This window comes from Tachypleus tridentatus, chromosome 8 (genome assembly GCF_004210375.1).
Source record: "Tachypleus tridentatus isolate NWPU-2018 chromosome 8, ASM421037v1, whole genome shotgun sequence".
In the NCBI taxonomy this organism is placed as follows: Eukaryota; Metazoa; Arthropoda; class Merostomata; order Xiphosura; family Limulidae; genus Tachypleus; species Tachypleus tridentatus.
Window position 1 is genome coordinate 109,722,093 of NC_134832.1, and position 25,942 is coordinate 109,748,034.

General features: G+C 32.1%; 2 protein-coding genes across 2 annotated transcripts in view; both read left to right on the forward strand.

Annotated features, from left to right (window-relative positions):
* The window catches only part of LOC143223198 (uncharacterized), a 46,144-nt gene extending 30,641 nt beyond the window's left edge, over window positions 1–15,503 (forward strand). The window contains exons 2-3 of the mRNA XM_076450799.1: window positions 12,092–12,803; window positions 13,870–15,503. Of these exons, the coding sequence (XP_076306914.1) occupies window positions 12,099–12,791 (693 nt within the window). The 5' untranslated portion in view covers window positions 12,092–12,098 and the 3' untranslated portion in view covers window positions 12,792–12,803; window positions 13,870–15,503. The remainder of the gene's footprint in view (window positions 1–12,091; window positions 12,804–13,869) is intronic.
* A 5,729-nt stretch (window positions 15,504–21,232) lies between these two features.
* The window catches only part of LOC143223204 (ribonuclease kappa-B-like), a 514,553-nt gene continuing 509,843 nt past the window's right edge, over window positions 21,233–25,942 (forward strand). The window contains exon 1 of the mRNA XM_076450810.1: window positions 21,233–21,243. The gene's annotated coding sequence lies outside the window, so the exon portion shown is untranslated. The remainder of the gene's footprint in view (window positions 21,244–25,942) is intronic.

Here is a 25,942-nt window from a genome sequence, read left to right on the forward strand (position 1 = left end):
TACTAATGATGATAGCCAATCTCCATTTAAAAGAACTAGTGAAATAATAATTATGTTGTGTTTCATACATTTTTTTAGTTTTTATTTCATTTAATATGTACTGTTAAACAGATTCACTAAACATGCAAATACAGCTTACTCATGAACAAAGGCAAGTTCAGTTTCTTGTAGTTTTGTTTTTCGTTATTGTGGGATTCATTATGGCTCAACTTATAGATTTCATGTTTGCTGGCCCGGCATGACCAGGTGGTTAAGGCGCTCGATTCATAATCCAAGGGTCGCAGGTTCCAATCCCAGTCGCACCAAACATGCTCGCCCTTTCAGCCGTTGGGGCGTTATAACGTAACTGTCAATCCCACTATTCGTTGGTAAAAGAGTAGCCCAAGAGTTGGTGGTGGGTGGTGATGACTAGCTGCTTTTCCTCTAGTCTTAGTTGCTAAATTAGGGACAGCTAGCGCAGATAGCCCTCGTGTAGCTTTGTGCGAAATTCAAAAAACAGCAAACATGTTTGCTTACTTATATTTCACGCTGTCCTTTACTAATACGTGTAAAAGTACAATTTGATTATTGTTTCTTTTCCTTGCTTTTAAAGAGCAATTTACTTTTCAGGAAGAATTAGTTTATTCATTTTTATCCTTTGTTTTTCCATATATTAACTTAATTGTTTCCCATATTTAAGTTTAAAGAATCAAACAAAAGATTTGATTTTTTCTCAGCTCAAGGAAAGACCATATGTTAATTAATTAAAACGTAGTTTTTACTTTTTGTCAAGTTCCTCGTTTATTTCACATTTCAAAGCTTTAAAGTATCAAGATAAAGCATGTTTATTATTTCAGAAATCTTTGAGTTAAATCACATTCAACAAATTTTCGAACGATGTGAAATGAGCATTGGTACCTTTTAATAAGGACTCATGGCTGCAACATTACATATAACATACTGAAACCAAAGTTTTTGATGAAGAGATTACTTGAGCAAATGGTTGTATCTAATATACTGAGAACTTTGGAACATGTGTTTTTGATTCGATGCCCTTATATTCTTTAAAGGCTTGAAGGAGAGCGAGTCATAAAAAAATTCTCACCACTGTATTATAATAGACATTTCTACTATGCGTTTATTATTTAACAAAACTTCAAAACCTAGGAAGTTCATATGAAACATAGTTTAAATTATCCATTTTCAAAACAGAACCTTATTTATTTGTAGATTAATAACTGAATATTTTGATTATTTGCTTTATTTACTCGAACATATAATAATTCGTTGTTCACTTATAAATAACTGCATATAATATATGAAAGTTTGTAGCTTTAACCCTTTAATGCAACCAGATTTTTTTATTTAATAAAAAGGAAAAAAGAGACAGCTTGTCATATTAGTTAAAACAAAGCATGCCATATAACAAGGTAAAGTGATTAGTGTTATCACTGAGGATAATCACCAAAGGTAACATAATATGAGAATCTAGAGATCCCTCAAAGTTTATTTGTCCAACATATCTTTTTTGTGCTACGCGCATGATACTTTAAATGATTCAAATTAATTAGAGAAAATATTAAATGCTTGTTTTATTATATGAATTAAATGAATTTCTCCAACTGTACAATTTTTTCAACATTTCTTACAAGACAAAGAAATAGTTCAAATAAATATTAATTTAAAAATCAAGAAACTTTTTACCTCTCCTTTTATGAGTGTGTGATTTCCAATATCAGTGACTGATGGCAATCAGAAATGTATATAAATAATTGTTGATAGTTGTTATTAACTATGGCCTTACCTAAGCCTAGAAGAGACTCTATGTCTATTTATGAAACAATACAACTCATAAGAGTTGCTTGAGTATTACTAAAATACTAATCAATGTTGTTTTATCAGACAATGTAGTGTCGTAATAATTGGTTTGGTTTGTTTTAAATTTCGCTCAAAGTTAAACCAGGGCTATCTACGCTAGCCGTTCCTAATTTAGCAGTTTAAGACTAGCGAGAAGGCAACTAGTGATCACCATTCACCGCCAACTCTTAGGCTACTCTTTTATCAATGAATAGTGGGATTGTCCGTCACATTATAACGACCCAACGGCTGAAAGGGTGAGCATGTTTGGTGAGACACGGATTCGAACCAGCGACTCTCGCAATAATTGGAAGCAGGAAAAATATTTCAATTCCTAGTCTCTTTATTAGAAATCATTCTTCTGAAACCACACATTTATTCAACAATTTGCAGAGTGAGTTATTTTAATAATCAAATTTTTGCACAAAAAACATTGTTGTCTTTAGTTACAACGATTTTACCTGCTTAATATACGCAAATTTAAATCTTATTTTAAAATAAGCATATTGTTTTGACCGAGTAATTAGATTTTATGAATAATTGAAAATGTAATCAATATTTTGATGTTAACATTTGGCAGAACCAAGCTTTACCGATTCTAGTTTCACTGTTTTATCTCAAAGGTGAACAAAGACAAAGAAACGTATCTGTTTGTCACATATATGTAATTTATTATTCTAAATTTCACTGTGTTCTAATCAGAGTTTTGCTCCTTCATGTTCACTTAGAAAGCTTGTTATTTAAGGCTTTGATTATAAAATTTTAAACCAGAGATCAAATATTTTATCAGTTTATTATTTATTAATTCGTCTTCATATTTATTAAATATATTACGTACTTTTTAGGCATAATCAACTAAGTCTTGGATCGTTGTTCACCTCTCAAAACCACTGATGAAATTACAAAAACGTTTAAACTACTGTCAATGTGTTATCTTTCGTCGTGTATGAATTAATTATGTTCGGGAATGGCTATGGGAAAGTAACACATTATCTTGCTTATGAGGGATGTGATGCTTTCCATTTTTTCGTGTGTTGGTATCACGCAGTCTATCTAATTACAGTCAGTTTTTAGGAACTTCTGATCCATGCAAGCTGTTTTTTGTTTTTGGAATTTCGCATAAAGCTACTCGAGGGCTATCTGTGCTAGCCGTCCCTAATTTAGCAGTGTAAGACTAGAGGGAAGGCAGCTAGTCATCACCACCCACCGCCAACTCTTGGGCTACTCTTTTACCAACGAATAGTGGGATTGACCGTCACATTATAACGCCATCACGGCTGGGAGGGCGAGCATGTTTGGCACGACTCGGGCGCGAACCCGCGACCCTCAGATTACGAAGCGCACGCCTTAACGCGCTAGGCCATGCCAGGCCCCTTCCATGCAAGCTAACGGAGTAAATAATGCAGTTAATTTTACGTGTCGAACTAGCTACTAGTATATAAAGTCATAAATTAAAAATTGGTGATTAGAATGTATTCATTCATCACTATAGTGCTGTTACTACTATTATTGTCTGTAATCCTAACAATGTCTCATTACGTTCTTCTAGCTTAGATGAATTAGATTAATCTTAAATCTACATAAATCTCTAACAGATGACTGGATCACCACTGAAATGAAGACTTTCTAGCTCATAATTTCCGAAAATGATTCAGCAACAAAGAAATGGACTAATTGTTTGGCTACATGCTCTTTTCAAATTGATGAATCTCAAATTCATCGTTGTCATGTTTAACATTTATACAACAAGCAGAAACGTCAACAACATTTGATGAGTAGTGAGAGACCTAACGAACTGAATAGTTAAATCCCAAATACAATAAATATAGCTTTTACATCAGACTAGTTCTCATCGTAAATATTACAACGTTTCGGCTCACACTCTCTAGTCCTCATCATGTAAAATTCACAATATAACTTTCACTTTATTACGATCCAATATTATGGGTTGAAACATTGTTACATTTAAAACTAGTACTCACCTACTGTAAAAGTTATATTTATTGTATTTTCTAATTAATTTACGTCATTTTTGTTGCTGTTTTAAAGCGCGGTAAACACTACGGTAGTAAAAAGATTTTAGACATTAAACTAGTGATCATCGTGCAAGATTTTCTTTCTGAATCATTGATAACAAAATGGCATAAAGCACACTTGTGTATTGCGTGCGTCGACCAAAAAACAAAACGAATTAATTTTGAGCTGAACCCAATAAAGTGGCAGAACAAATTCCGAAAAACTAAAAACCTTTATTTGCTTTTAGCCACACTGCCCGTAAATGGGTTTGATTGATTGATTGTTTGGAATTAAACACAAAGTTACACAACAGGATATCTGTGCTCTGCCTACCACGGGTATCAAAACCCGGTTTCTAGCAGTGTGAGTCCGCAGAGATACAGTTCTGCCACTGCGAAACCTGTAAATGGGTCAATCACATAATATGCGAAAAAAATCGAAAACTAACTGAAGTGTATCTTAAATATTATTTTACTACTTTGATCTCAATAAAAATAAACCGCATTTTAAACATTTCAGTCTGATGCAAATAAAATTAAACGATATCGTAAATATTATTCTGATACTTCAATAAAAAAGAAACTTAAATACGCCTAAAATATTACAAGATTTTCATATGAACAACACTAAACAACGTATAAATTATTCATGTTTATGATTCAAATATAACCTAATTTTTTTTAAATAACTTTAGTGAGATGTGAATAAAGGACATCTCTGTTTTAAGGTCCAATTACACCAGCTTTATTCACTATAACTAAGTAGAGTGGTTAATACATTAATATAGACCTAATTCACATAGAATAAAATGTATATTCAGTACCATCGCAGAAGAAGAAAACTTAAGACAGTAAAATATCAAATCACCGGCTTGTATTTTACCCGTGAACGATGTTTTATTCTCTTAGTTATTTAAGATAGAACGCTAGACAAAAATGATCTATAAATGTAATGTATTTTAATATAGAAAACTAAAATATTTACTTCATCATTGCTTCAAGAATTTTTCAAAGCCAATTTACGAAATCTACTTTACTTCTTATCATTGAATAGAGAGAAAATCTAATGTATGTTTTCACGATAGCACTTTTTTTAACATCATAAAACAAATACAGCCGCAACTTAAACTAAAACATTCAAATCTTCCAGTTTAATTTAGGTCTATGGAACAACTTATTATTAATCTTAAAGCAAATGTTTTTCAGAATAATTACTTTTCTTTTTCAAGCTTGATTTATTTGGAATTTTCCATTAAAGCGTAAATACTTCTAACAGATACACTGACAACTCAACGAAACGATCCCTGATTATATAATAATAACAAGAAAAATTAAATATGCAATTTATTGTAACTAGCAAACTAACAAAGAAAAATCGGTTTTAGCATCTTAATAAATCACGTAAAGATAGGTGAAGATTTTTTGTGAAAAAGTTTTCTCGTTATAGAAAAATAGTTCGAAAGACTCAGGTCTCCTTTTCAACATATATTATTTTTAGCAAATAAACGGTTACTCCTTTTACGAAAATAGATAAGGAAAATACGCTATGAATGCTGGAATAATATGTACTGTACTTTGAAAATAACAACAAATAGGTGAAGTAGCATAAGCCGTAGTCTGATATAATACTGAATCAAAGAATTGTTGTGTGTATATGCCAAAGAGAAGTGAATATTTGAATAAGAATCAAACTGTTTTGTGACGTTAATCTCGTGTAATTCCAGAAGTTTGATGGAAAGCACGAAAAAAAAAAGGAACGTTTGCCAATCCGGGAACCACGTAGGTGGACATTGCATACCAACTATTTTAGTCAATATTCTATTTTTCTTTATGAAAAGATTTTTATCGTTTCTTGAGGATTTTGAATAACAGCAGGTTTATTTCAGATGAAGAGTAATTTCTAATTTATTTTTGTATTTTATAATTCTTCCAAAATAAACACCTGTTATTCACTATGGTTTAAATTTAAATATGTCTAAAATCTACCTTGGTTAAAAATTATAAGGATTACTCATATGTCTAAAAAACAATCTTCGTGAGAACTAATACACTTGCCAGAAGTTTAACTTTTATTGTACAATATAAACCATACTGGCAACTGTGTTTACAAACTGATTGATTGGAATTAATCACAAAGCAACAGAAAGGGCTATTTGTGTCCACCACGGCTATCGAAACCAGGTTTCTAGCGGTATGTGTTTACAGATATACCACCGTGACAATGAGAAGGAAAGCTGAAGTGGAAAAACAAGTTGTTTATTTTTATTGGCGAGTTTCAACGAAGAAAATTTCAAACTGATATTCAAAAAAGGATTAGCAGACAAAACTGGTGGAAAAACCAATGCTTAACTTCAAACAACAACAAAACTTCCCTTTAGCTTCCTCTTCTATTAACGTAGATTTCACGTAGTTTTCATCATATGCAGTCGTAATCAAAAGTTTTAAACATTTAATGATGAAATATATATACAAGAGGAAGGCAGTTAGTCATCACCACCCACCGCCAACTCTTGGGCTACTCTTTTACCAACGAATAGTGGAATTGACCGTCACATCATAATGTCCCCACGACTGAAAGGGCAAGCATGTTTGGTGCGACCGGGATTCGAACTCGCGACCCTCGGATTACGAGTCAGTCATAGAATAGATCTTAATTTTTTAAGATCAAACTTTTAACCTATAGACCGATTTAAAATCTAATAACAGTTTTGGACTCAAGAGGTCAAATCCTTTCTACTGAATTATTTGATTACACAAGATGTCAAAGATGACATGTCAAATTTATGCTAATCCTGCCTGAAGTAACTAAAATTTGAAAGAAGGCTGTTAGAGATTCTGATTAGTAATAAAATTGGATCGAGTATAGGCGCGCCTCAAGTTTGGTATTGATGGCGCACAAAAATATAACAAATATAAAGGAAAAAAAAGTATCAGAGATTAATTTACTCTAATAATACCTGAAGGTGCTTCAAATGCCGCGACTCTTGAGGGTCCCTTTTGTTTTCATTTGAATACTACCTTTCTAGGTTTTATAAACTTCGAATTGAATAATAATAATATGATGTGAAAATCATACCTGACCTTTAATTTTTTTTACAGCGTAGTTTAATTGTGGTAGTTACATGGGACCTGTCTTATATCGCTACAAGACAAAACCTATGGATAGAAATTCCTTCTTATTCGAATGGCAAAATCTGCGCAAAGTGAGTTATCTTCCCTTGGGAAGTCGTACGAGCTTTGAAAGTGAAGAAAGGCAGAGCTTTATCCTTACCGTCGTATCATACCTTATCTAGGTTTTAGGAAAAGCTTTCACTTTATCTACCCTTGAGAGTTTAGGCTTAGGGAACTTATGAGAATGTGGGTCTAACAGAATAACAGAAATTGGATCGATAGTGAAGGAACGTACAACTTTCATAAATATATGTTCTACATCGATAACAGAAATAATTCTGAGGTTATAATATATTCCTTCAAAACCAACTCTTTGATTATGTTTAGACTAAAGCATATGTTTACAGCATAGATCATGTTAATATAAATTGGTTTGCACAGAAAAAATGTCATTATGTTCATTGTGACTGTATAACTTTTATTTTACTTTTAAGTTTTAAAAGAGTTATCATAAATTTAAAATAACGTTTTTAGTGGCATATACATACATGTTGTTGGAAGTGAGACATAGTGGTCTTTTATATTATAATTTTACTTGAATAAAATAACAAGTATATAAATATAAGATAGAATGATACAAAACTCACTGCACAAAAATACATCAGTACTGCGCAATTATAAATTTCCAAAATGTAACAACGTTTTATTCAATCCATGTTAGAATTAAGTAAGACGCTGTGTACTTCTATTTAACCCAGAGGTATATTTGCGGACTCACACTGCTAAGAACCGGCTTTCGATACTAGTGATGTGCAGAGTACCGACAGCTTATTATGTATCTTTTTGCTTAATTCTAAATAGACAATTCTATTTAAAAAAGTAAAAATAAGTCATAAAAACCTAGATCAAAGTTCATTGTTACCGCTAAATAATTCTATATCGCAAATTTATTTAATATGTCGTAGCTGTAACTTAATAATTAAATTAATGTTCTAGCTCGATACAAAAATATTTGTCCCCTCAGTAGGACAGTGGTGAATGTTCGAATCTACAACGCTAAAATCAGAGAGCACAATTACCCTCCTTGTACACAACAAATAGCCCGATGTGGCTTTGATGTATGAAGAAACACATATAAATGATATTTGGATAGTTTTGAAATAAGAACATGTTAGTTCGCCACACTACATTCAGCGACGTACATTATCGACGTTCTGAAGAAGAAATTATCTCTTCAAATACTTGATTTTCTTAAAAGAAATGTATTTTAAGTAACAAATAGTTAATTTATTACAAAAGTAACAAAGTTACTAAAAGTAACAAATACAGTGAATCTTAAAATCTAGTTCGAAACATAAAACTACACAAGAAAGCATCAAAATATTTTCTTGCTTTTCATCAACACATGGGAGAACGTTAGAAAATTGTAAATGTACAATATGAGTGTTTTCTGTGCGTTATTATTCTGTATTAATGAACATTAGTAATTACCTTCACTGTTTGATATTTTATACTATTTTTAGCTGCAGTAGAAGTTAGATAGATACAAATTATGTGTTATAGTTGATCAATCTCTGTCTCTCACACACACACGCTCATATATATGTATTGTCTCTAAAGTCTATGCATTTTAGGAGTGCAAACCACAGTTTGCACATCCAATGGTCGAAGTTCATTGAACCATATTGTAACTTTACAGTTGTACAGATATTTACATACAAAAATAAATAAAGATGGTAAAGGAATAGCTAATAAACTGCTTCTGCCTTACTTTAATAATAAGACCTCAACATCGGACTCGGAAATGTCATTCTTCTCAACAACAAAAACCTTCAAATTATATAAATTAAACCCTTAAAAATCAATTCCAAAAATACAGTTACAACTTTACATCCTGCTACAAGTTCAAGATTTCGTAAATATTAAACATAAAATCTGTTTAGCCTTGTAAGTGAAAAGCACATCTCAAGGGGAATGTATAAAGCAATTATCACCATTGGCACCCAGTACCATGGTTCGTAATGAACCTTGTTAACGCAGTATGAATTTAAGTATGAACTTAAATATAAGTATATATATACATTTACATGCATGCATGTAGATCAAAGAATTCCTTTAAAAATATTTAGTTTTTATATAAAGCTATAGCATACATTTAGGATTAGAAAGATGATTGTGAATAAATATTAAAAACTTAAACTAGTTTCTAACTATGGTTAGACAGTTAAAACACCTATGGTGTTTTGCAGTATTTTATGTTTAAAATACGTTTGGAAATTCATCCACAAACGTTCAAAGTTGGGAACTGTACCTGAGAAAAAGGAAATTACCTGTCATCTTTTCATTCAATGATGAGCTTCCTAGGGATAACAGTGCATATAGTTCGTAGATTTCTATAGTTTTTGACTAGTTAATAATGGCTAAGGTACGTAATAAATATAAACATGTTTAGTTTCATTGTGCTGTTGTGTTAATTATTGGCAGAATGAGGTTTTAGTTTCAGGAAAACATGATTGATGTTTTGATTAAAATGGGCAACACTGTTACTTTAACAGCAACAGAAATAATTGCTAAAATTTAATGGAACAGCTCATATATTGCTAAGTTTGTTTTCAGGTGTGAAGTTTACTGAAATGGCATTGCTTGGGAGCGATAAAAATATCATAAAAATAATTTGGGAAATTTTTGGAAAAAACGATGCTTTAACAGTAACTTTTATATGTTATGAAAAAATAAATGATAATAAAATACAACAAAAAGATTTTTAAAATATTCTTCTTTAAACTCTACCTTAACTTGAAAAAAAATGGGATGACCGCCATCTGCTGTGTCTATCACAAAGATGTAAGTTTGTAAAGTTTCCATTATCCCATCGGAAGACTTATTTCAGAAGTTAAATAAGTTGTTAATACGTTTTCTCGCGTATTTTTATAGCTTCTTTATGAGCATACTACCTCTTTATTTCATTTGTGTAATAAAATCAATATTCATTTTTTTTAGCTTGTACTTAATTCGTTTTGGTGTTATATGACCTATTTGCGTAAGATGGCATTTCTATCCATCTTTCTGTGACCTGCATATCTATATTGATATTCTCTCTAATTAATATAAATATTTTATCTTCATCAAATGTAATTAACTGTTCTTGCAATTTAAAATGTTATTTTTTTTGCGAGTGTTAAGGTACCAAAATTATAGTTTCTCTTAATTCATTTCAATGAAAACGAATATGCAGCCAAGAAAAATGTATTTTATTAATTACTTTTTTCTATATAATTTTGATGTTACTTTAACTATGGCCACGCATGCCATTTCAGCAACGAAGGCGTAATGATATGACGATTGATTACACTTGTCGTTGTTAAAGAGTAGCTCAGAAGTTGAGGTAAGCGGTGTTAACTAGTTGCCTTTCCTCTTGTCTGCACTTCAACAAATAAATAATACCCTATTACCTATCACTTCCAAATCAGGGACAACTAGCTAAGATAGCTGTCAAATAGTTTTGCGCAAATTTTAATAGAACAAACAAACAATTGTGTAAAAACGTTTTCAGTCTCCGTGAAACATCATATTTTACCAAATATCTGTTCAATGATGTGTTCTTTAGATTTTCTCTTCCGAGTTCAGATTAAACTTCAGTGCATTTTTTGAATAATGTAATTACTTTGGACAAAACCATTTATTTTTAAATTTCTTATACGTAAATACAATCGACTAATTATCTAGATGATAACTTTAGAAAGTTGAGGCACTTCACAATAAGTACCTCAAAAATATAGTTATAGTTCGATTTTTATTTCCATAATATAATATGCCTATATCTTGCATGAGCTAAGGTATTATAAAACCTCACTAAACCGTAAAAGTTCTAGTTTTTAACTACACACTTTTTCCAATGTAGCAGGATATAAATTTATAAAGTTACTTATCAGTCTTAATGGGGCCTGGCAAGCGCGTTACCAATCTGCGCGGGTGGTTCGTTCCCAGCCGTGGTGGCGTTATAATGTGACGGTAAATCCCACTTTTCGTTGGTAAAGAGTAGCCCACATGACTAGCTGCCTTCCCTCTAGTCTTACACTGCTAAATTAGGGACGGCTAGCACAGATAGCCCTCGAGTAGCTTTGTGCAAAATTCCAAAACAAACAAACAAACAGTCTTAATGAAACCAGCTGGTTTTCTTATTTCAAATTTCGCACAGTTCTTCACACGTTGTTTTAGTTTATTCATATGTGGATTTATTTTTGGACAATATACTTTTGTTATCCAAATACTTAAGCAGAGTTGTCCGGCAATCTGTTCGTGTAATGTCTTGACTTCATAAGATCGTGTAATAAATTTACTCAACTAATTTCGACAATATTTCAAGTGAAAACAATTCAGTGTAGTACGAAATATCCACAATAAAATACATTGTGCAGTTTCAGTCATTGGTTTTTATCTTATAATACTGTATTGTCTCATTTCCTTTGAGGCCTGACAGGGCCAGGCGGTTCGGGCGCTCAATTCGTAATCTAAGGGTTGCGAGTTCGAATCCCTATTACACTAGACATGCTCGCCCTTTGAGCCATGAGGACATTATAATTTGGCGGTCAATCCCATTATTTGTTGGTAAAAGAGTAGCCCAAGAGTAAGCGATGGACGATGATGACTAGCTGCTAAATTTAGGACAGGTAGGACAGATAGCCCTTGTATAGCAAATTTCAAAAAACAAACACTTACTCTGTTTTCTAGTAAGATAATGTTATGCACATTTTGTACATAGCAGATAACCAACAATCTAGCACAAAATTTATACCACTATGTCAAAAAGGGTCCAGTTCAAATAAAAAACATTAATATGCCATTTTCTCAATTGCTTTTGTTTTATTATATACTTTCGAACTCTTATTGTACATGCATGGCAAAGATGGTTATGTATATATAGCGATATAAAGCACAGTTGACTGTCTATCTTTTGACGTCACAACATTTTTTTTCAGATTCACATTAAATGTTCTAAGAAATCGCTAAAATTAATTACGTTTAAGTTGTAGAGCTGAAAGTCCCTATTAATAATATCTTTCTTTTTTGGAAAAAAAATGTATGTACCATTTAGAATGCTGAAATTATATTTCTTGTTCTTTCCACAGAACCAGCATGACTGCATCTGGCCACAGAGTATTGCTGATGGTCCTACCAATACTTTTGATATTATTTGTGAGCACCGTACAGGGTGCATTGTTCCAGAATAGATATAAAAGACTGCTTGGAAAAGAAAATCGTAATAAAGAAGACCTTTCGAAAGAGACATTACACTTTTATGGCGATCATTCGTCACAGAACAACAACGGATACAATGAGGACCGATCAGAGGAAAGTAGCCATTTTCCGAGGCCAAGGAGGTTGCTTTTTGACATGTTAATAAGAAATTTAGCTAAAGCGAAAGAAAAATATGAGCAAGCAAATCCCCTTATAAACGAAGAAAGGGAAAGAAATGTTGGATATTACCCTGATGATTTTATGGACACAAGCCAATCATCCAGAATCCCTCAACAGAAATCCATTATAAAAGACAATAAGCCTCAAGCACGTGGGGGACATTCAGAAACGGCAATCAATAGAGGAAATGGCATTACAGCTAAGCGTGCCGATCGACCATCTTTGTCTATCGTCAGCCCTCTGGACGTTTTGAGTCAGAGGTTGATGTTAGAAATGGCTCGGAGAAAAATGAAACAGAGTCAACATCAGATTATGGCCAATGCTGCACTGCTGAAACATCTTGGGAAAAGAAATTTACTTCCCACCCAAAATGACACAGATCGATCAAATGACTATATGAATACTCCTTAACAGCCTGAAAAGGTAAAGTAGATTAAATTATATCATTCAGTGAAGCTTTTCTATTTTATTTAAGCAATAGTATAAAACATGACAAAATCATCAAATAAATGTACAACTAATAAGTGATTACAAAAACTTTGTTTAGTATCATCGTTTCACACTTCATTGCAAATGAAAGACATAAAGTAATTATTAAAAATGTATTGGTTTGTAACTGAAACTGAAAATTATGTGTAAGCATTGATAAATGATGCATCAAGAAAACCAAAATGGTCAAATTTTAATAAAAGATATCAATTCAAGAAAAGACTATAACCACATGATGACTTAATACAAGCTATAGCAAACAATATTTACTTTAGCGATATGAAAACCAATGTTAAACAATAAAATAAACTTCGTTCTGTTTTCTTTGAATGTTTTCTTCTTTACGAGGCTAGGTTTATTGGACAGGAATATACAAATTATTTTAGTAACATTGATTTATTGTAAAGTTATTTCGATCAAACGTGACTCAATGCTAACTTCGTCAACTCTTTATACTAAAGATGTACAGGATATGTCTTACAACTGCTATCGTTTAGTTAATAATATTATACAAATAATCATTTTTCTTCCCTCAACATACCAAACTGACTACATATTTGCCAAAGGACAAACGAATATTTGCAGACATGGTAATTTCATGAGAAATGTGTGAAGTGATGGATATGACTTTTCAAATTTGCTGCAGGGAAAATTATTATTAAATAATACCCATACGTATATATATACCCACATATACGTATTTTGTTTACATGTTATAGTCTTTCAAATAATGTTTTTTCTCCAATTAACATAAGATTTATTTCTCTTTTTTTGTGTAACATACGTCGTATGCAATATTTTCTCCTGGATTAAAAACACAAATTGAGGAAACTCGTAAATTCTTAATGATACTTCACTTTACTGAATTAATTTAGTCAAAGTGAAACTTATACAAACATTCAAAAAACCAGATAAAATCGCTAATATAACTAATGCGAAATTTCACTTCATCTTAGTGTTTATATGGAGAATTTAGCTGTTTTTGTTTCTTTTGTTTCAGGTATAAACCTGTTGAAGGCTGAAGAGATACGACTTTGACACCACTCAAAACATATGTAAAAACATTTTTTTATCAGTCAAACTTACAATATTATGTATTCAAGTATTTCATTTATTTTTCATTGGAATTCAGTTAGGTACCACTTACATGATTACTATCTTTTGACTTCGCTTGCTTGATAACTAATGTAAAACGCACAACAACCCTATTTTTTGTGATTGCGTCATGTTTACCTATAGCTCAGTAATTCATAGATGTCTAGTTTACACAACTAAATTCAGTAGGAAAGCATATTGTGCACTTAATATTGTATGATAACAACAAAGATTAAAATTCGACAATAAAAATTTATTGTGCAATTTTAACCTTTTTCTGATCTTCAAATAATGTACTAGTTTCTTTCATTTTTCCTTTAATAAGTTACATTGTATAATCATAGCTTGCGAGTAACAGATAAATCAATGTGTTATAATCTCACAAGAAACAATTAGTTGTAGGAAAATTACGTTCAATACGCTGTTGCCTTTTTTACTGATGTATTTACTTAGAATAACTGATCAATATACAACACAAGAAATACTGAAAGGAATATGTGGATCTTCGCTAATGAAGCTTAGAATTTATAAGCATTTAAAGGATTTAAAGCATTATTTTTACTTTATAAATTTAGAATCTTCCAAAATTTTCGATTGTGTGTAAGCTGAACAGTATGTCTCTTTACTCTCGCAAGGTTGGATTAAATTCTCGAATAGCATCGTAATATCGGTCTTCAACAGGGCGCAAATGTTTGCAAAATTTCTGAGTTTAAGTTGAACAAATCTCTATTTCTTTCACTTTGGAGTGATCATACGAAAAACAAGATGTTATTTCCTTTGTATTGTTTGTAAACAAGTAGATGTCAACCGGCAAGTACATCACGATAAAGATAGATGGTTGTAAGTTCACGCCATGACTCGTGAATGAAAAGCATTCAAATAATGAAAAACTGGTCGGTCGAAACATCTTATTCAGACGTAGTAAGAGCAAACGAAATTCAACTAACTTTCATTAGGGTTAGCTTAATACTATTGCACATTTACATATCTGAATCTCACCAATATTTCAAGAAAAAATTCTGTTTAGGCATATCCTTGCTGGTTCCTCACAAGAGTTCGAAATCCAAAGTATTGTTAGATTGATTAATTATTCTTCAAAATTTGAAATCAAAGACTGAAATTCACTAGGCAAAATTGAACTTACATTTTCTTCGGGTTTGAAAGACTGAATTAAACACTCAGAGAGATAAAAATGTTACGCTTTCCTTAATTTTATATCGCCATTAACAAGCGCATTATAACTATGTTGAAACTAAATATATAATTCAACGTGTTACTTAATTTAAGACTAGTTGCAACAACCGTAGCCGTTTAACAGAAATATGTATATACCAAAAACGTCCACATTTGAAACATATGTTCATTACTTCTTAAGTTACGATGCAAAATAATATGTACCTAACGTGAAAAAAACAAGTTTCAATTTCCTGCTTTTCTTCGTGCTTCAAACAAATAAATAACTATGTATCTTATTTGTGCTTGATTGAAAATAATAAAGGATGTGTACCGAAACGCTTTTCTTTCACAGAAGTCTATAAGTTCACAATTCATATAGTGTGCATTGTAGCAACAAAATATAATCAATAAATATTCCCTTTTGAGTTCATTTAAGGTGTGCGTTATCTCACGTTTGAAAATTACTTTGATCATATGTACGTGAATTGTTGTGAACATCATTTGCACAACCTTCCCGGTCTTTGGTTTTTCTACATTTTCTAAAACGCCATAGGCAAAAGTTTTAACCACTAAAGTATATCATATTTTTTATACTGTAAATACATGTAAGTATCTTACCCACAACAAGTAAAAATGGCGAATATCTTTTCATATTTCGTTCGTAAATAAAAAGAAAATTATTGTTAAGAAGAAACAGGTCTCCAAAATAAAAGTGTGCATTTGACTAGTTCTGTTGTATTTCGCCTAAAGCTACTCGACAGCTATCTGTTCTAGACGTACTTGATTTCGAAGTGATTAACCATAGAGAAAGTGACTAGCTCTTGGGTTACTCTAATAGAGTTGTGGGATCGATTGTCACCTTAACCTCTCTAGTAAGAATGTGAGACGAGCTATCTAAGCAACCAGGCCACACGAAAAACAAAATAGTCATCAAATTATATACAAATGTACTAAAGGTAGTGTATATAAAATATCTAATGACAAACACTTTAGGTGTGAAGAAAGTCAAACCAAAAATGGATTCAGCGTGTGACTTAAAGGAATGTTGGCCAAACTTTTACAGATTTCATGAAATTTGTATAGCACAGATAGCCCATTGTGTAGGATTGTGTTTAATTTCAGACAAACAAACAAATCTTCTCTGTGGAAGTGTTTGGACAAATAACTTAGAATTGCTTTCTTGATAGATTGTCAGAAACTTTGTTTGTAGTATACAGCCAAACACACCTATGTGTGTGTGTGTGCATATACACTACATGGCCAAACGTATGTGGAAACCCCTTCTAATTAATTGGTTCGGCTATTGCAGCCACACCCATTGCTAACAGGTGCATAAAATCAAGTATACAGCCATGCAATCTCCATAGACAAACACTGACAGTTCGTCAAATTTCTGTTCTGCTAGAACTGTAAGTTCTGTTATTGTGAAGTGAAAACGTTTAGGAGCAACAACAGCTTAGCCACGAAGAGGTAGGCCAAACAAGCTCACAGAACGAGACCGCCGAGTGCTGAAGCGCGTAAAAATCGTCTGTCTACGGTTGCAACACTCACTACCGAGTTCCAAAATGCCTCTGGAAGTAATTTAAGCAAAAGAACTGTTCGGTGGGAGCTTCATGAAATGGGTTTCGCACACAAACCTGAGATCACCATGCGCAATGCCAAGCGTCAGCTGGAGTGATGTAAAGCACACCGCCATTGGACTTTAGCGCAGTGGAAACTCGTTCTCTGGAATGATGAATCACGCTTCACTATCTGGCAGTCTGACAGATTAATCTGGGTTTAGCGGATGCCAGAAGAACGCTACCTGCCTGAATACATAATGACAACTGTAAAGTTTTGTGGAAGATGAATAATAGTCTGGGGCTGTTTTCATGGTTTGAGCTAGGCTCTTTAGTTCTAATGAAGGAAAATCTTAATGCTACAGCAAACAACGACATTCTAGAGAATTGTATGCTTCCAATAGTTTGTGGAAGGCCCCTTTTTGTTTCACCATGACATTGCCCCCGGGCACAAAGTGAGATTCATAAAGACATGGTTTGTTGAGGTTGGTGTGAAAGAACTTGACTAGTCTACACAGAGCCCTGATTTCAACCCATCAAACACCTTTGGGATGCATTGGAACGCCGACTACGAGACAGGCCTTCTCGCCCGACATCAGTGCCCGATCTCATTAATGCTCTTGTGGTCGAATAGGAGCGAATCCCCGCAGCCATGTTCCAAAATCTAGTGAAAAGCCTTCCCAGAAGAGTGGAGACTGTTACAGCAACAAATGGGGGCCAACTCCACATTAATGCCAATGTATTTGAAATGAGGTGTTTAACAAGCACATATGGATGTGATGATCGTGTGTCCAAATACGTTTGGCCATGTAGTGTATATATATATATACACACACACAGCTGTGTGTGTGCTGGGTTAAGGCTTCTTCTACAATAGGGGTTCGTGACTTGTCGGCGATAAATTCGATGATAAATAAACAATACACACTTCGCTTATTTTGAAATAATAAATTTAAAACAAGTTAAACGTTGGTACAAAAATTATTTACACTGTGTATATCGTAGTTCTATCTTAAATACTAAATAGTTTTTTCTTTGTTGTCAAAAGTTCACTTAGGCCAATTCCGTTGCTTTAGAAGTAAACTGAGAAGCCGAACTACGTTTATTCTGAACACAATTAGTGTGTAATTCACTTACCGTGAGTTACGCAGTTCTATGTATAATGAACTTCCGATACGCGTCAGCTTATTCGTATTTAAGTTTGCTTCCAAATATTCGTCTGCTTTTTGTCAAATCCACACAGGAAGGTTCAATTGCTTTAGAATACCCTTTGACGAGACAAATTATTATCCTAAAATATCTGAAAACTGCTAATTTAATTTTAACACATCAACTATTAGGCCTCTTATTTCCATGATGATTAAATTTAAGTTTAACGAATTTATCTTTCCAGTAACTTTACTTTCTTCCGCTTTTTCCATATGATTGCTGTAGTTTATACGTCTATCACTAAGGCCTTCTTGAAATCTAATATTCTCGACATAAGTGGATTGTATGAAACATTCAATAACTTCGACATCAATGACTTACAAACACAACTTCCAATTTTTGTCTTTTTTTCGTATATATAGGCCTACTTCCAATGTTCGTCTACTTTTAGCGCTCTTACTATAAAAACAAAAGAACAACGAACAACTATACAATCATCAAATATTAATGCACAAAAAATTAATTAATACTAGATGCATTAAACAGTCTTTTATACCTCTTACAGAAGCTTAAAAAAACTTACTGGAAAAAACAATGTTGCAACATAGGGTTTCCATGGTTCGAAATAAAGAAGGATAATTCCACTATGAGTGGCTTAACAAAATGAAACAATCGGAAGAGTGAAATATTTTGATGAAGTGTAATAGTAAGGTTAAAGAACTATTTTTTACGTATAATTCATAATTTATAACTTATTTATTTTCTAATTAAATTTAAACATATATATTCTATATCCCATAGCTAACTCCGTTACAAACATCTCATATTTCATGTCAACTAAATTAATGTTTCATTTAAAGTAAATTGTGCTAAATATACGTTTTAAACCATAAATATCGAAATTTTATTTTTATTGGTGAATGAACATTGGCATGTGTAAAATTTCCTAGTGTGTCTAAAGTGAAAATTAATTTTTAATAAAGTGATAAAACATTACTTTTTAGTAAATTATCTACTTCAATATTACATTCATGTAGACAAGTAAACAAAAAGAAAATAATTAGAAATTGTGATGTTGACACACACATATTTTTACTAATAATTTGATATTTTGTTACAACTCATGTTTTTTATGTATAGGAAAATTATGAAGATTTTCCTGTTTTACATACAAAAACTCGGAAAAGAACTTGAAACAATGATGTAGTTAAACAATGACAAGGTGTGACGTTTAGTGTGCATGAAATATCAACGAACAGGCGCTGACGACAGATTTTAAAGCATATTTAGAAAATATTTATAATGAATAAACAAATAATTTATTAGTCTTAAAGTATAACGAATTTCACAGTCCATCGTTAACTATACCATTTCTCGATTGTTTTTTCTTCCTAGTAACAAAGCATTCAAATGTAGAGGGGGGAGCTAATTTGGAATACGGTCTGGATTAATGAAGTATGAATACTTGTATACAACTGTATATGTACTACAACGTCAAATAGCCTGAAACTGAGTTAAATTGTAATCTAAATTCAAAAAATTAAATAAATTGGCAACACTAAAGATGCAACACTAATGTTTTCGTACACAACATATATCATAGACTCTTAAATTTTAGAATGTTCTACAATTTTAATCAATAGGTGGAAATTTCACAATAAAATTTAACAGTATAAGTTATTTACATTTCTAAGTGTAAATTTAACTTAAACAAACATCGATATCAAAATAGATAGATGATAATAGATCCACCACACTTATAACAAAAATACTAATATATATTTTTATTATTGTATCTATTTGACGAGCTAGCAATTACCTGGGATATTTATGGTGCTTGGAAAGTTGATAGGTTAAGTTGTAAAAATTACTGGTGTATTAATACCACGTCAGCCCTTGCTAAAATAGTATGGTGTTATAATTGGGAAACGATTATAATTATGGCACAAACCAGCTATAGAATAATTAGAACTTCAAAAAGTAAAATTTGGTTGATTTATAAATGACTTTGATAAAGCCTAGGATTCGGCTGGTATATTTTGAATTATTTGAATCAATGGGATTAACATAGAATGCTAAAGTAAGTCTTAAAACATGTATCATATAACAAATGACATATGAGGAAATTGATGTCTTGACGTGAACGGAATTTATCACAGGAATGATCAAATAGTAATTTCTTTTTACGTTTTATACTGTTGAATTCGTAAGTTAAAACAACAGTTTAACTTTGACAGCTTCCTTGAAAACCTGCATATTCTACTGCTGATGGATAATATAGTAATTTTTGTTAAAAGTGAAAAAAGCAATGAAAAATAAATTACAAATTATGTCTATATTATTCCAAAATCGATAAAATTAGATTAAAAGAATACTATATATATGTTAATGAATAGGAATGGTCGAAGCCGAGCTCAATTTAAATTAGGTCTATTAAATATTTAACATACACATAAAAGGAATAACTTAGATTCTGTAAAGATAGTTGCTAGGAATGCAACAACAACAATAAATGGACATTCTAAAAGTAAACAAATAGAGATATTTAAATTTAATTCATTGTTACAGGAAGCCAAGAATGAAAATATATGATACTGGTTTGTTTTCTCATACATTTCTTTCTTGACAATTGCTCACAAAATATTTAAAAGACTTGAAAATATCTACATTAAAAGTATTATAGACATACTGTTATATTCATTATACATTATTATAGATATTAAAAGTATTATAGACATACTGTTATATCCATTATACATTATTATAGATATTAAAAGTATTATAGACATACTGTTATATCCATTATACATTATTATAGATATTAAATAAAAAATTAATTGACGCAACATTCCCCCATGCTGTCTCACTGGCAAGCTTGAAGGCTTGTATGCTAAACACCAGGTTTCCATACACATGGTGGACAAAGCCCATTGTGTAGTTTAGCATTTAAACGGAAACTGATGGAATTCTCTCTGCCTGTAACAAATGGTTCGGTTTTGTTTGTTGTTGTTTTTTTCATACTATGGCATACCGGATACGAAAAACTGTAAACAACAGGGAATTTGAATAGATAAAACAATAATATTGTGAACAAAATTTGGACTGATTAATGCTGTCGATATACTGTGTAATGCACTATTAAGAGGGTATGTAATAAATAAGTTAGATGCATACTATCTTTAAAGTTAACAAAGAAAAAGACAGGTTTTGGAAAGTAGTGGAAGTTTTTATACAAAATAAATACGCTTGGAAGTAGTTAGTAGTCAAAAAGTAAAACAGCATCATTGATTAAATTTTCTATGGGATCAGTGATAAAAGATTGTAAAAAAAATAAAATGTAAGTAAAGGGCTAAACGTAATTTACTTAAAATGTTAATTATTAAGGACATTTATAAAGTTGTGACATTTAAAATAAATTGTAATTGAAAGTTGTTAGTAGGTTATACTGTGGATAACTTCTGAACGTCGTTAGTAGGTTATACTGTGGGTAACTTCTGAAAGTTGTTAGTAGGTTATACTGTGGATAACTTCTGAACGTCGTTAGTAGGTTATACTGTGGGTAACTTCTGAAAGTCGTTAGTAGGTTATACTGTGGGTAACTTCTGAAAGTCGTTAGTAGGTTATACTGTGAATAAAAAATCTTGAAAAATCAAAATAATTTTAATTAAAAATAAATTTTTTTTATAAGTTTTACTTGTTACTTTAAAAAAAAAGTGTTTAGTTGTCTACTAGTTTTTATACTGAACAGTAGCCAGTGATACTATGAAACCGGTTAATAAAATAAAGAACAGTTTGGAGAAAAAAAGACATTCGAGTTTTGTTATTTATATCTAATTAAAAAGTGCCAGGTGGTTAAAGCAGTCGACTCGTAATCTGAAGGTTGCAGGTTCGAATTCCCGTCACACCAAACATGTTCTCCCTTTCAGCCGTGGGGTGTTAAATGTATGGGTCAATCCTATTATTCTTTGGTAAAAGAATAGGCCAAGAGTTGGCAGTGGGTGGTGATGACTATCTAACTTCCATTTAGTCTTATACTGCAAAATTATGAAGGGCTAGCGCAGATAGCCCTTGTGTAGTTTTGTTCGAAATTCAAACCAAACCAAAATCTAATAAAACACATCTTAAGTGTGAAAATGGCGTGCCAAAAAAGATTCAGCATGCGACTTAAGGGAATGAAATCAAAATTGACGGCCAAGCTGGTAGCTACACATGTAGGCTTGATAAGAATTTTACAACATATATTCATTCATTACTTAGCTAGGCCTCATTTTTTGTTTAACTTTGGGCATGAAGGTGGGTAAAATAAAATGTGCGGCCTAACTAACTAATTTTGTTATACGTTTTAGCGGAATACGTTTGAACATGTGGGCTTATATTTAGACCAAAACTGACACTTTATTGTACGTTGTAAAGATCTATCATTTTAACAAATCGTAAAAAAATTAATGAAACTTTCTTTCAAATAAATGTCAGTACTTTTGGTACGAATTAAAAAAAAAGTGGAAAAGTAAAACCAAAATTGGAACTTAATGGGTATTTCTTAATGAATTGTTACGAAATTTGGTATGTGACGTAAGAATTCAGTAGAGTATACCCACTGAAAAATATTATAGTTTGGGTTACCAGAAAGTGGAAAATTGCTGAACTATCATTAATTTTTACTTGTTGCAGAAAAATTACCACATAATTTCGTCGTTTTAATCTCGCGTAGAGCTACTCAAGGACTATCTGTGCTAGCTGTACCTCATTTGAAAATTATAGACTAGAAGGAAGGCAACTAGTCAAAACCATCCTCCATCAACTCTTGAGCTACTCTTTTACCAACGAAGAATAAGATTAAACGTCACATTATAATGCTCCAACAGTTGAAAAGGCGAGAATGTTCGATGAGGAGATTTGTACTCACCATCGGCAAATTGCAAGTAAAATGCCCTAACCTTCAAGCCATGCCAAGCCACCATGTAATAAAAATTACTATAACTGTAATAAACATACCTTTACAGAAACAGTAATATCTAACATTTCCAGTCATTTAAAATGTTTTCAAATCTAAAAATATCGAACAAATTATTCGTATTGCTTACTTTTCAAAATCATATATCAGAAAAGAATCATGCTAATTTAATATATTGTACGGCCCGGCACGGTCAGATGGGTTAAGGAGTTGGAATCGTAGTCTGAGGGTTGTGGGTTCACATCCACCTCGCACCAAACATGCTCGCCTTTTCAGCCGTGGGGTGGGCGTTATAATGTGATGATCCCACTATGCATTGATAAAAGATTTGCCCAACAGTTGGCGGCGGGTGGTGATGACTAACTGCCTTCCCTCTAGTCTTACACTGCTAAATTAGAAACGGCTAGCGTACATAGCCCTCGTATAGCTTTGCGCGAAATTAAAAAAACTATGTTGTATAAGATAAGGTAATTATCAACAAACTGTATATCTTTAAGTCCTAGGGCCTCCGCTAGTACGGCGGTAAGTCTACGGATTTATAATGCTGAAATCAGGGGTCTGATTCCCCTTTGTGGGCTCAACAGATAGCACAATGTGGCTTTGCTATAAGAAAAACACAAACACAATCAAGACCTAGATGACATTATTCATGCTCTGTTAAGTATGATCATAAAAGTTTACAACTATATATTAACGAAAGTTTCTCTTTAAATTGCGTAAAGATATTTTGAACTATAAATGAACCGCAATTTCAAGCCGTAAAAGAAACAAAATTATTAAACACTCGAATATAGTCCTAGATTACGGTAAAATATTGACATGTGAGATTACTTCTTTATAAGCACCCTAATATGCTGTCAGACTTAGGCATCTGTTATTCTGTACGAAGTAGAAAATAATGATAAAAATAGCGTTATGTTTAGTTATAAATCTAGCCTTGAAAAACAGGTGCCATCATATGATGAAACTGGCAGAATATATGCATTTCTTCATTAAACGTTGTTAGTAACCTAATTTAAAAGACGCTTAACAACAAGCAGGCATAACGCTAGATAAACACGCTTTTAATTTGAGAAATTTCATATTACAAGGAATTATAAAACTAAAAGCTAATTACATTCAATAAATTATTATCATAAACATTTGTTTTTCTACACGACAGCAAATTTGAACAGATCATTCAGATTATAAGCACTTTGAAAACGCAGGAAGCCTAGAAATAGAAACAAATGCTAATACATATTTGTGCGAAAACTTTTAATTTTTTCCAAGGAAAAAATCCATCTGATTTAATGAAAAAAAGTCATGCAGAATAATATAGGCATTACTCAGACAGATAATGATATCACAAACTCCTATCTGCGTTGATACCACAATGTAGAATTATTAAAATGATACTTAAATGCAGTGTTATTAAATTAACACTGTTGTATAATGTTATCAAGATAGGTAATTTTGTAATAACTTCTACTAGTAGAGTTACTAAAGATATTCAACAAAAACTGCGAGTTAATAATAACTAGTTTTAATTACGAGTAACAGAAAAACTAGAAAAAGAATTTCTGAGCATTTTGCCTGAGGTCATCAGTGAGGCATTCTCACAGTTAGCTGTGTTTTCGTCCCTCATTCCAAGAAAAAATTGACAATGTTGAAATTGTTTATTGAATTAACTGAGCAGTGAATCAGAAAAGTAAAATATAATAAAATATAAAGTAAAATATCCTGTAGCATGCAGTTATTGCTATTTAAGGAATTCAATATTATGTATTAAGTTTATCTAGTATTATAAATAACTAATACATATTCAATTAATTGTGTTTAATACTATACACAAAATATAAACTTACTTCTTACTTAATATGGGGCAAGTTAGGGCTAGTTGTTCACAGAGAAGAAGCACGGTCTATGTGTATATGACCTCTTGTGCAACTGGACAAGTTCTACTTATTTAATCTCTTTTACTTGAGTATTTAAATGGACGAGTTCAAAGTTGAGCAATTTGTTATTCATTTAAGACACTATGAAAATGTTTTGAAATGTTCCTTTGTAATCAGGGACGTAGACGTTTTACACCAGATGAGGGGAATGATTTTTGCAACCACTCATGTGGACTGTTCAATTTGCAAATAGTTAATATCTGATTACGTGAACCTGAAAGCTGTAAACATGCAGTCACAGAGTAATCTTGTTATTGTTGCCACGATACTTGAAGGTTTCCATGTAGGTTTGTATAAGTGAGGTGTTGTGAACAGTTTTCAAAATGTTAATAGAATAAAGACAAATGTGTCACAAATTAACTGACACATGAATTTATTCCTGCACACTGCACAGCATAAAAAATGGCCATTATACTTGAAAAGATTACTAATAACTTTCATTGCATGAATTACGTTTTCAAATATTAATAAAATTAGTAATTACCCTTGATAAGTTTATATCTACTGGAAAACTGTTCATGTTGTTTGATAAAAATAATTAAAATGTCTTTGCAAACTCTTGAAAATTACACATCAATACAATGTAACACATAATTATTCATACTTTTCATTGAAGTAAGATTCATTTAGTCCTCTAGTCTACATGTTCCCAAACGTAGGCCCCCATTGTGATGATTTGTTTATGAATTCTTTCATAAGCTCTTCTATATTTATCTTGTCGACCTCATCTTTGTGAGTGTGACAAACTGCCACATGGTTGATGCGACACTGAGACATAGTTGACCTTAACCACGTTTTTAACCGTCTTAATACAGAAAAGCTGCGTTCACATTCGCAGCTGGATTATGGACATACAAGCAAAATTTTCATGAGAAGAAACACTTCACTAAACATCTGCTGGCTTGTTTCATGCATTTTACAGTAATCATCCTTCGCGCCTTTCAGATATACTGCTTTTGTTGTTCCTTTGAACATGGGCAACTGAAACTCGAGCCGTTGTGCAGAGATTTCTGGATAGAAGGTAAAAACCGAGTTGTCAATCTTGCTAGATGTGATCATGTTCTCAAGTGTCAGATATTGCCTCAAGTTATTGTTATCTGCATTGAATCTAGTAGTCAGATGTTCTATGACTGTGTCCACGAATTCACAATATTGGCTTCTGTAGTAATATCTAGCTGTTGCGCAATGGTGTGCTGAGCCATC